Source organism: Euwallacea fornicatus, chromosome 18 (genome assembly GCF_040115645.1).
Source record: "Euwallacea fornicatus isolate EFF26 chromosome 18, ASM4011564v1, whole genome shotgun sequence".
NCBI classification, from domain to species: domain Eukaryota; kingdom Metazoa; phylum Arthropoda; class Insecta; order Coleoptera; family Curculionidae; genus Euwallacea; species Euwallacea fornicatus.
The window spans coordinates 187,680-200,801 of NC_089558.1; the positions used below are offsets into that span (position 1 = coordinate 187,680).

The 13,122-nt window shown below is 37.3% G+C and overlaps 1 protein-coding gene and 1 long non-coding RNA gene across 3 annotated transcripts in view; both read left to right on the forward strand.

The window, feature by feature from the left end:
• Positions 1-2,059: 2,059 nt before the first annotated feature.
• On the forward strand, positions 2,060-3,514 carry LOC136344956 (uncharacterized). The gene is made up of 3 exons (XR_010733065.1): positions 2,060-2,087; positions 2,926-3,004; positions 3,092-3,514. It is a non-coding gene; the product is annotated as an uncharacterized lncRNA (long non-coding RNA).
• A 3,562-nt stretch (positions 3,515-7,076) lies between these two features.
• LOC136344947 (metabotropic glutamate receptor) overlaps positions 7,077-13,122 on the forward strand; it is a 33,258-nt gene continuing 27,212 nt past the window's right edge. For both annotated transcript variants that reach the window (XM_066292875.1, XM_066292876.1), the window contains exon 1: positions 7,077-8,601. In XM_066292875.1, the coding sequence (XP_066148972.1) occupies positions 7,092-8,601 (1,510 nt within the window). In that variant the 5' untranslated portion in view covers positions 7,077-7,091. The remainder of the gene's footprint in view (positions 8,602-13,122) is intronic.

Sequence of the window (13,122 nt, forward strand, 5' to 3'; positions counted from 1 at the left end):
AAGAGGTATTCTATGCGCTCCATTTTACACACCTCTATCGAGTTCATCAGGACGAGTCGATTTGAGTTAATTTTAAATCAAGTACTGCGCAGGTTCCCGAGATATCGGCGCGCAAACTGGCCAAACGCACCTTCACTCTTATTGGAATTTTCGAGATTTTCGAAATTGTGCTCGCGTTGCTTGCCGGCACAGTCCCCACTTGTGTTTGGGGGTTCTCGATCCGGGCTTATGTTGACGAAAAACTCTTTCGGCGGAGGGAAAAAATTGCCCTTTTGTCGGTAACAATTGTTGCGTGTCTTCTATGAAGATGGGCGGCGTTTGTGCTTGAATATTATAGTCATGTATGTGTCGTTTGCCCTTGTCCGTGTCGGTTTTGTTTAAGTTAAGTCTTTCAACATTATGTTTTACAGGGAGCATAGGTCGTGTTCGTCGGAGGTCAATGTCAAAAGTCACAGCCATGATCTGATCCAAGTTCGTTGGTCAAGCTTACATTGCTCATCGCGTTTGTAAGATTTCTTGTATGCAATAAGACGTCTGGTGTCCTATTCCGACTCTCAACAGTGTTTCGAGAACATTTGGAAAAGCAAAAATACGTAGCGAGTTTACGAAAATGTACAGAGAACCGGAAGTAGCGCGATTTTCAAAAAAAGAGTTACGCATGCTGCTGCTATTGACTTTTAGCCATATTTTTATATTTTTCCAATTCATTAGTTAGTGACGTATAATTTTAATGCACCAAAAACTAATGGTTTCTTCTTTGAAACAATAACTTCTTTAATATTGTAATATCCCCCCCATTCGAAATAATGATTAGGATATAATTAGAAAACCTAATAGATTAGGTTTACGGGAGGATCCCGGATGAAGACAGAAAGATTTTAGTAGGTGGTCGTCCTCCTCGGGGGCGAATCCTATATAACCCGGTCGCTAGACCACCATACCGAATATCTATTAAGGTTTTCCTCGTCTAACAAAAAAATAGCGCCTCCTCACTAATAATTTACCCTCTTCGACTCAGGTTCCTCTCGGGATCGCCGCTACGCACTACTTCAAGAGAAGGAAACCTACTCTATACTAACCATAGCCAAATCCACCATACCTATTTTAATTCTTTTTCAATTATGTTATGTTTGTTTTTATTGTGGCAAGAATAGTTTGGTTGGGTTAGTTTAGGTTTTGATGGGTGGGTTTGGTTGTAGTTACGTTAGATTAAACTTCATTATATTAATTATGATATTTTTCAACTGTTTTTTATTTTATTTTATTTTACGCCATTCAGTATCTTTATTCACTCCACGATCCCGAAAAGTTGCAACTACTTATATGGAAAATAAGTAAAAAAATCCGCAACTTTTTGTAAAGGATCGCGCATTCCGATATCAAAGAAGTAATTTTTCCAAAGAAAAAACTATTAATTTTTGATGGGTGAGACCTCACAATTTTTCCATAATAGATAAAGGCACTCCGCGAAAGGACTACCGTGAATTCTTGACAGTCAATCAACCCATGTATCACTCACTTGAGTCGGCTTATTGAATTCTACTTGTGTCAATAAATATAAACGGGGGGCTTCATAACACAAAAGCAATAGTTATTCACATGTAGATGATTGTTTTTTAATAAAGGAAGTTCAAAAAATAACAGGCGTTATTTTTATGTTACCGTCCGTTGACAAAAAGAACGGGCGTTATTACAACTTCACGTCCCGCGGTCTTGGGTGACATGTCTTAAATCGAATTTTCGCTCTTTTATCTCATTTAATGCCTGATTTCATAAATTTGGGCGATTTATCTATCAATCGCATTGACCGAATGGTTTCCGAGCGAAATAACCGTTTCATACAGTTTACAGCGTTAATTACTTTATATCCCAATACATAAGAACCCGATATGCCAAATACAAATTTACTATTTCACCAAGATGGAACGCCTCCCCATTATGTGGCACCTGCGCGAGCACAGTTAGGCGAATGTTCCCAGTTCGTTGGATAGGACGGAGAGGAGCCATAGGGTGGCCAGCTCAGTTACCTGATTTGACGCCCGTCGACTGTTCTTCATGGGAATATTTCAAAAGCAAAGTGTGTTCCAGTAAGTTCTTAAATTTGGACGATTTGAAAAGACGGATCGAAGCAGTACGACTGATGACACAAGACGTCATCGACAATGTTCAAAAGAAATTCATTTACCGTCTTGCTTTGTTGTCATGCCGCGAATGGAGCTCAGTTTCAATATCGCATTTGACAATTTGGTTTCTTTTTTGTAAGCTTTTTAAATTGAAGCAATGCTATTTTTCACAAAAAATGTTTTATCTAGCCCCCTTCCTCGCTCTCTCTTTTATTACGATTTGTTCTTAAAAAAATATACCGGTTGAAATTTTTGAATAAAAAAAATTTCAAGTCATTTGAAAAAAAATGGCCGATGACGTCATTATTATGGTTAAAATTTAATAAAAATGTTCTTCGAAAACTAAATCGACGCGTTCGCGGATTTTCCTCTAAACGTGTTAGTTTTAATATTAAGGAACTTATGAATCATTTTGCCGATAACATTGAGATTACTGTTGACTGTAAATATTTACCATAATTTAGTGGGTTAAGATCTTGAATCCCGTTAAAGGTTTAAGGTTTCCTTAAAACAAACAGGTTTTCTCTGCGTCTCAAACACACACATGGGGAACTTATTTGTTGCACACACCTTAATGAAATGTTAATAGCAGAATTATACCACGTTCTCTTAATATCGCTTTTTCACATCTTTTGCGTTACATAAATTACTCTTCAAAGTATTTATAGAATCACAAATTATAACATTGTATACTCGTGTGAACTTGTTCATCCTTCGTTCCGCAGAGCAGTAAAAGTGCTTCGTTTTCTCCATTCGTTTGGGAAAAAGACGCAATAATTTATATGTTCCTTTTCCCTTTCAGTTGTTTGTTTTATTCAGCGCACGGCACACGCAACTTTGTATTCCCACAGTTTATGTGTTTATTATTGCCCATTCAAATGGTAAATGCCACTATTTAAGAATAGTTTATTTTGTGCCACGGTGAGTGATGAAGAAGAAGATATCAAAGAAGATAATTTCTTTTTTAGCTAAGAGAAATTCACATCCCAAGGCAGCATCCTTGATTTTTAGTCTTTAGTCAAACAGCGATAAGCTGCTGGCGAGCTGGTTTCGTATGAGACACATTATTTATAACCCCTCATTTTTATCTTGCCAACAAACCCTCCCGCCCAGGAAAGATAGAACAAGAACGGGACACGAGAAATTCCTTTATTTACATAGATGTTTGCACTATGATGCCACAATCATTGTTGACCTGATACATCCAGACAACCACTGACAAACTGGACCAGTTCTCTGAGAGTTCTCTGCTGAGTGCTGATTTCAGTGAATTATCGTATTCCTGTGTGGTTTGAGGTTTTGAGTAGTCGCCATAGATATGGCGTTTCATTGTAGACGTTCATTAGTTATTGTTTATGATACGAACGTTTAGCAGAAGTACATTGTGCTGTCCGATACGTCTTCCAACAACAACAGATCTATTAATTTCATTTACTGTAATTGATTATTTCTCGGAGCGGTTTCAAATAATCGTTTTATTTTGCTCTATAGCAACATATCATATTGAACCTTTCCCATTATCTCCGTTTATTTTATCTTTTTAACGCTTTTCGTCAGACATCGCGAAATTATTAGTCATAAACCTGGGCAGTGAGAAAATTGATTAATTCTGCGTAAATTTGATATTTAATTTGCAATAGACACGGCTGCGCTTCATTTAGCCAAAGACAAATATAACACCTTCCTGCGAAGGTTATTGGCATGGGCACTTCCTGCCCCATCGCTCTTCTCGGACGCTGAGAAATCGGGACAAACACAACTGTCCATACAATGAAAATAAATAATTACATGACATCTAATCCACATTCGAGCAATGTGCACAAATTGCCTTTGCCAACAGCAAATGGCTTAAATTGATGTGCCCGTCCTCAGTTTGACACAACATGGTTATTATTCAGACGCTAATGGAGATATTAAGGTCTCAGTTTCATACCGTTGCTCTATGTTTAAGATGCTAATTGGCCAATTAATTAATAGCCGAGAGAAAATCGTGTTGCTTAAATATCAGCGGATAATTCGAGAGTTGTTTATACGTCACGACCTCTCATCAACTCCTACCAAATAAATGATGGTGGATTTGGTTGAGAGTACATCTTTGTTGCGACCACAGCTGGACCAGGTCCCTCCACTTCCTACAAATGTGCAAAAAAAACAATTTTTTTCCAATTGACCTCCTACGTGTGTGATCCTCCTACAGCACTTTTACCATCCACTAAGATTTTCACATAAAGTGGCGGACGAAAGTTTAGAAACTTTTATTTACAAAAGAGTTAATATTACGAGAAAAAAGAAACTTAATATTTGGTGCCGTATCTTTTCGAGTTAATGACTGTCTGACATCTTCTAGGCATTGAATCAACAAAATTCACACACATTTCCTTGGGAATTTCTTTCCGCTCTTCAAACATTATTTCCAAAAGTCGTTACGAATGTTTCTCAAACGGACGCAGCGACCGAAGATTCCCCATTAATTGTCTATAGGGTTTAAATCGGAAGATTGCGACGGCCATTCAGTTACATTCATCTTTTTAGAAGAAAACTAATTTTTTATAAACTAATTATTAAGTATGATTTGGGTTATTATTTTGTTGGAAGCTCCAACGAAAAGGCATTTCAACCGTTGGCACTTGGTACTTGCCGTTGTATCTTTTACCTATTGGTCGTCTTACACAGTGTCCACCGTCCGATGCAAATATTTCAAATTAACTTTCGTCAATTCAAAGAACGGTACGCCATTTTTCGGCGGTAGAGTACAAGGGATTCCGAGCAAACTGTAAACGGACCTTGATATTCTTTTTTGATAATAGGGATTTCTTGACAACGGCCCTTCCAAATAAGCCCATACTGCATAGTCGAGGTCTCGTAGTCCTTTCGCCCAATTGAAGATGAAATTCTTCTGAAATTTCTTGATCAATTTCCCGAACTGTGTTACTAGGATCTTTTTGTGTTTTTTTTTTCATCGCTCTATCAATTGCAGAGGTAGTTTTCCGCGGGGGCCATGCCCTTTTAGTCCTCATAAGACTTCTGTCACTGCCACCAGAAGCAGCTACAATTTCCAATGTGACAGGTTTTTTTTACTAATTTGCAGATTTTCGGCAAAAAATATTTTTGACCACTTTCATACATTTCAGTGATCTTTTGTTTTAAATCATTTGAAATGCCCCGAGCTTCACTCATGCCTTATAGTATTAATGCTGGTAATTCACCCAAACTATTATTATACATTGAGAGGAGCAACATGAATGATAAGTTTCTACTTTTTGTCAGCGAAAGAACTTATCTTGCCTCAATGATAAACATGTACAAAATCAATAGTATCAATAAACTCATACAAGAATGGTATGATTAGTGAATAAAAATTTTATGCATACGAGAGATCTCTTAAAAAACATATTTCAGCAAAAAATGAAATATAAAAAGGTTTCTAAACTTTTGTCTGCCACTGTAAGTTCCTTTAATGATCCTCAGTAAAAATCGTCGAATTTGAATTTTTCCCATATACTACTTGGGAGGTAGCTCGAAACCTCGAAAAGAATTAGCGATAAGATTTCTTGAATTCCTCTAGTAATTTACCATTCTTCGGGTAAAAAATGTTTATACGTCATATTATCTCATTGCAGATGATAAGTACCCGTTATAGTATCCTTCTTAAGAAGTGTAAAATATATATTTACACATAGAGAACCTGTTAAAGAGTGCATTAAATGGCAAATCGGCTGAAACCAGACCAGTATTTATTACACCTTATGGTTACCAGATGGGCTTCAAGTGCGTTAATATTGTGACTTGAATACTTGTAGTTGGCAGGTATTTAAAAGAGGTCTTTTTGAAGCTTGGAGTTTGATGAACAACAAACTTAACATAGAGACCCCTTTCGGAAATTTTCAGAAAAATTATATTTTATGGACGGGGAAAAAACTGAATAACTTGTAAATTAGCCGAATTCCCAGTTTAATTAGAAACCCGAATGGTATTAAATAGTCATATTGTTAATGTGGTATAAAGTTATTTCGAAGCTACAGTTAATGGCAAATTAATAGGGCAATATTAGTGCTAAGAAATTCCAAACCCATAAAAACATATTCCCGGATATTTAATCAATTGACGGCCTCGAAGTTCATAACGTAAAGTCGTTATTGGCTATGAAACACTAGCACAGCGAAGAATGAAGTGTTATCCTCCAAGACCTCCAAGAACCAAATCTTGAAAACGCAATAAATCTGAAATAATTTAAGCTTAAACGAAGTAACAAGATCCATTATGATGAGAAAACTAAACAAATCTCGAAAGAAGTTATAAGGAAAGGAAGGTTTTTAAATTTATTAAATAGACCAACTGCACCACCGAATTTCCAGACGAATAATATCCTAAACAGCAAGCATTTTGCCCGAAATTTCAGATAGTGTTGGTTCAGAAAGATGTTCACGAAACTGGAAGTACGAAAAATTCTAAAAAATTAAAAGAGGTTAAATAGACCTTTTGCGTCAATGAATTTCAAGGTTACTAATCTCCAAAATATGAAATATTTCTCTTGAAATTTGAGACACCACTGGTTCAGAAACGAACGACTGTTTTCATAACAAAGCAACAAATAAAAAAAATATATATACTTTTAATAAAAATTCTGAACCAAAGTTGTAGTGTCCGGATGAACAATCTGCTAAATATGAAGTACTTGTCCTGACATTTTAAACCTGGTCAGAATAACGATTTACCAAGATCGACCTTAATGACAGGTTCTGAGTGCTTTTGACTGGACAAGAAGTTTAATACCAGCAGCACTAAATATCCAATTTGATGAAGTCTTTTTTTATTGCTCGCTTTGACTGTAGTGAACACTTGCCTGTGTAATACATTACATGTTCATCAAAGTTCCAATTTAATCCCTTCCCAGAACGATTTTTAATCACAAATTGCTTTTGGGCGAAAAAAACCGATTCGCAATTTATAAGACATGTCGCCGCCAACATGAGAGCAAAGCCGTGTTTAAAATTCGGCGAAAAGCCGTACTGGAACAAAAAAAAAGCCCGCCAAAAATCCAGCAGTACCATCGTCGGCGGTACGACTCCCGGGGCCGATATCTCTTCGGTGTTCAGTATGGCTCGAGCCGTCATCCAACTCGCGGTGATCGCGACATGCGTCGTACTTTCGCTGACCGCGGAAGATCGACAAGCACGATCTGGTGATCTCGATCGAGGACCCCCCGATTACTTCTTCGACCAATTGAGAATCGACAAGAACATGCAAATTTTCCCAATTTTCCGGCTTCCTCCAGTGACCAACTCGACCAGCAGTGAAACAGTAGCAAACCTGAGATTCAAAATCCCTTTAGTTGACGATGCCGAAAAGGAAAGTAGAAAGGTTCCAGAAATGTCCTTTGAGGCTGACGATGAGGTCCAACCTCTCAGAAGACGGTTAGAGATGAGTACTGAGTTCTTTTTGATTCCATCCAGCAGCACTCCTGCGACAACCCCATCTCCAGCAGTTATCGTCAAAAGTGCAGGTGATCAGAATGAGAGAATTGCCGGGGTGTTTCGAAACGAAGTGTGGGTGGTACCAGTGCTAGCTCTCTCTGCTATTACCATGCTGCTTATAGCGGGGTTCGAAGTTTTCGTGCTGTGCAAGGCCTGGAGAACCACCCCCAGCAGAAGACACCTGTTCCTAGGGCAAATGCTACTACTAGGGCTGTTTTCCTGCGCAGGCCTGGCCTCAGTCTACGCAGCCTCGCCCACTCAGTTCACTTGCGCTTTGATGCGTTTTGGAACTGGGGTGGCTTACGCCATAGTTTTCGCCTCCCTTCTAGTTAAGTGCGTTTTCCTCATAAGCCTCAATGGTGGCGTGTACCTGCCTGCACCCTACCAAGGACTATTACTGCTCTTCGCTATTCTCATCCAAGTGGCCATAGGGGTGCAGTGGTTGCTCACCAGCCCACCTCTTGTAGATACCGTGACTGTAGTTCATACAAATAGAAATAGGTTATTAGTGACTGCTGCTGACATATCAAGCACCCAAGCAATCCCTCTCTGTCGCACTCCATACATGGACATGCTGCTCTCGCTGATTTATGTGATCTTCTTGATAATATTCGTGACGGTTTTAGCGGTGAAATCCCGAGGAATCAGAGACAATTACCGGGAAGCGACCTACATTGGACTGTCAGTGGGTTGCAGCATACCCACATGGTTGATATGGACTATTAGTGGATTAATCGTGAGCGAGCGACATAGAGATGCTTGCATCGCATTTGGAATAGTCATTATGTCGATAATGGTGTTTCTGATCATGTTCATGCCCAAAGGGCGACAGTTAGCCGCCATGGGTAAAGAGGGGGTATATCTTGAGGATAGGGAGGATCGTTTTAGCTCGTTGAGTAGGGCAGGGTCCGGATACTCACCTTCGTTTTTCCATTTCAAACCAGTCAAGTACGGAGGGGGTCATGGGAGTAAACATCAGTCAGTCACCACTTTAAGAGCTGGAGGTAAGTCGATAAATTTATATAATTTTACATAATATTTACGAGCAAGCAAACGTTAATTGGAACTCGTATAATATGTAAAAATAATTTAGACTTTTCTTCCAGAAGACATTTTTTAACTTAATTAGTTTCTAATGACTCTTCAAAGTACTTGAGGGGGTATGGTTCGATCGTTGAGATTTTCGGACGCATGAAGCATTGTTTCCGTAGAGTCTGGAGACGCAAAATTCGCGTATCTTTAGAATTGACATTTTGAGATGTTTTAGAAAAAACTATACAATGCAAGACAAGGCACACCTGAAGAAAATAATTGAAAAACTCCCTCAGAGACATAACTTACAAAATAAGATAATCCCGCGCGCTTTTCCCTTTAATCACTTCACTGGAATATTCCAAATTATTTTTCCAATTCCATTTCTTTCTTCTTGATGTGAAGATGATTTGTTGGCATTATTAAAACACAAGCGGAAGGCACAGTTAAAATTTGCACAAATTCATAAGTTGCAAAAATCGCATATGACGCGTACTTTATATATCACACTGTATAAATATATTATGAATTTTAATTGTATTTCTCAAGAAATCTTCATGATAATTCTTGTGGAAGAGATCGAAAGAATCTACCGGTTTTATGAATTCTTGATGTTTATGACAGATTTTGTCTTGTCTACTAGAATTTTGGAATTCTCAAATCGGTGAGGGGCGTATTCTTTAAACCAACGGATTTTCTCTTTCGTACAATCTAATCAAGTTCCACAATACGAAAGAGAGTGATTCTTTATGAACTCCTTTGGCACACGACAACTCAACAAATTGAGTTAGACCCAATTTCTATTCCTCTTTTTCTCTTGAGGTTTTCCTGTTTTTAAGGAGGCAAAAAGAAGACACACACACACACGAAAGTTTTTATTACAGGGAGATGTATTCCATCTTTTTCCATGAATTTTTCTCTGGGTTTTTCCTTATCAGATTGAAGATCATCGTACGAAGATAATCCCCGATGTGACATAGATGGTGATTTCTTTATTAAAAATTTGCCTATATTACAAAGACCTAATCTTAAAAAGCTTGTGCCTGAAGTTCGATGGTGCTAAGTTGATTTGTGTTTGTTTTGAAGCTGTTTTTAGTGAACGCTTTTAGAGATTTTGTGAACATTGAAAAATTTAGTCTTCGATATGTGGATCTGATACTTCCACTTCGAAGGCCTTAGTCCATCCGACATCAAAGTGAAGTTAGATTCCAATCTGATCCTTCATTAATAGCTGTAAAAAAATGGGTGGCAGAGTTTAAACGCGGTCGTACGAGTTGTCAAGACGAACTCCATAGTGGTCAACGACACTCTAGATCTGACCCCTCCAGAAATTGTGGTGAAAATCTACAAAACTATACTGGAAGATGGGCAGTTAAAAAAAACACTGTACATCTCATTTTGACCAAATAATTGGATATGAGAAACTTCCACCCAAGATGAGTGCCACCATTACTCGCAATCGAACAAAAAAAGCGCCTTGAGAATGTCTCAAGAGTATGTTTGGCAGAGTTTCGCAGCAATAAAACCGAGTTTTTACGTCGAATTATAACAATGGTTGAAACATTAATCCATTATTTCGCACCTGAGATGAAAGAATGGTCAAAACAATGGACTCGAAAGGGAGAATCAACTCTAAAGAAAGTGAGAGCCGTTCCATCTGCAGGAAAGGTGTTGGTTTCAATTTCTCGGGATACACTTGAGATAACCATGGTCGGTTATCTCCCTAAAAAAAACAATAAACGGAGAATATTATACAAATTTATTGCAACGCTTGAGCGAAAAAATTAGGGAAAAGCGACCGCATTTGGCGAAAAAGAAAGTCTTGTTTCATCGAGTCAACGTACCAACCCGTAATTCCATTAGCGCCTTGGCCACAATCGATCAACTTGGTTTCGAATTTTTTCCTCACCCTCTCTATTCGCCAGATTTAGCCCTCTCGGATTATTTTCTACTTCTAAACTTAAAAAAATGGTTCGGTGGATAGAGCTTCGCCAATAATGAAGAGGTGGAGTCCAAGATTGATGCCTATTTTGAAACACTTAAAGCTTGTTACTGTAAACAGGACATCGCCAGGAAAAATGTGTCAATCTCAAACGAGGCTATGTTGAGAAATAATATAATATTTTCCAAAATATTTTATTCTTTAAGTGTTAGGTCAGATACTTTTAGCACTCACCTCGTATTTTACCTTTTTCCAACTGCTAACGCATTTCAAATCAACAACATCAATACTGATCGTTCAATATAGCATTTGACAGTATTCTGCATACAGAAATCAACCAGAAGCCGTATGAAAAAGTCCTTCTAATCTCCTTTTCCTTCAGAAACACATTGCAAATTCGAACCTTTCACAGTTTTTCCAACCCAGAAAAACTTTGATAGGCAAAACACTATCTTGCAGAACAAGCAAGAACTTAAACGACTCGGAATGTGTGTTTATGTGGTAGGTACACATTATTACGTGTCGGAATTCTCAGTACTTAGTACATTATTGGCTAACGAAATAAGACATTGTTTTGCATGCCTTGCCTGTCCTCTATGTAACTCCATAAAATCGGTAAAAAACTTTTATAGCTTTGAATGACGCCATATGAGCAGACATCAGCTGGTCATAGTTAGTTGCATCTTTATGGTCATTAAGTTTTATGACAAATGATATTAAAGTGGTTACCTTCTAAAATTCTTCAACACGAAAGTGTTAAAAACGAAATTTAACGATTTCGATGTGATGAAATGTGGCTGTTTCCAATGAAGCTCGTCTAATCTGCAGTTATGGCCGATATTTGTGACCTAAATACATAAAATTTATATAAATAATTGTAAATTATGCCTTAAAGAATTTTCCTCTTTCTTTAAATTGTCCATAAAATTCTTAACGAACTTGATGATAAACGTCCCGCAGTGGTTTTACTGAATTTCATTAACCTGCCTCAATGAAGAAAATTTATTCTAATGAAAGTAACCCCAAAAGATAATTTAAATTAAAACAAAGTAATGAACCAGATGCTGACCCATTACTGGACACTGTTACATGCAACTGCACATAAATCGAGCACATGTAATATGGTCTAGTTCCTTGTAACCCAATATTGTTTATTTAAACCGTGTTTTTGCCAGATTACAAATGCGATCTTCGATAGTTTTTTTGCATTTTGTGCAATTAGTTTACCTTCAATTATGATTTAAAAAAACTTATTCTCTACTGGAATAATTAAATTGCGGTGTTAACAATTCTTAATTGCTCTTCCATCGCTGCGTGTATTGATCATCAATAAATTTACAATAGGTTCTTTACTGATTTATGAGATGTATTACAGCAATGCCATTCACATTGCATTAATATTCATTTCTCATGAAAATTCAAAAATATTTTTCATTTTTATGCATGGTTTTATGCACGCTTTGCTTCAGGTCTGGCCTATGCATGAAACTTCTGTTTTTTACGTAAACAAACATCAATGACCTGCACAAAATTCTATTGGTTTATTCCTAATTTAACCAATACCTTTATGAGTGACAGAGAATATTTATCCAGGAAACAGTAATTGTGTGTATAATTCGAATTTTTATTGACTTGACGTGTGGCCACTCTGATGTATAATTGAAGAAATTGCTCCCTACGTTGCAAAGCAGGAAAGCAACATATTAACAAAAGAGAAATTTATTCTTCCTTCGAATAAAAAAAGCATTTATTTCGCATCTTTCATTTCCTTATAAAGGGAATTTGCTCATGGCAAAATGCGCATAAATAAAATCAGAGGCATCCTTGGTTAGGTTAAACCGAGAGATTAAACAGCAGTCTCTCAAGAAGCAATAAAACAGTTTCTTCATGCTAAACGTAACACTCTTTACTTTTTCCTTCGGTTGTGTGTCACGTTACGAATTTTAGATCTTTCTCATAGGCCAAATGATCTTGGAAAAAATTATTCAGAGAAAAATCGAAGACGGACTTGACTAGATTGCACCGATGATCGAAACAAATCAAACAGAACTTCCTTTAATTAGTTTGGCCCAGCTTTTTGATGATCTTAGAGGCATGCTTCAAGAGGTTCAAGAAATATTCACGTAAAGGTTCAGTTTCGACCACTTTCGCTAGGGAACATTAGGCTCGTTCCACAGTTTTTTTTTTATAAAACTTGTAAAAAATACGCTTCCAAACACAAATGAAAATTGAGTGTGAAACGTTTAACATGTTTCAATGGGAAAAATGTTGTCGTGCTTATGTGAGTGCAATATTTACACATACAGGGTGGGTTTTTGAAAAGTACGAATGCCAATATCGTGCCAATTATGCCTCCAATGGAACAATCCAAAAACAGATCTACCATACTATGGGGAAATATAATTGAAGGTATGATGAACTCACTATCCTCTACCAAATACACCCCAATAACTCCAAAGTTTTATTGTAATTAAACTAAAACGAAAAAATTTGCCGCTGAATATTTATCATTACTATTGATAATAATAAAAAACTATAATTTTTAGAGTAG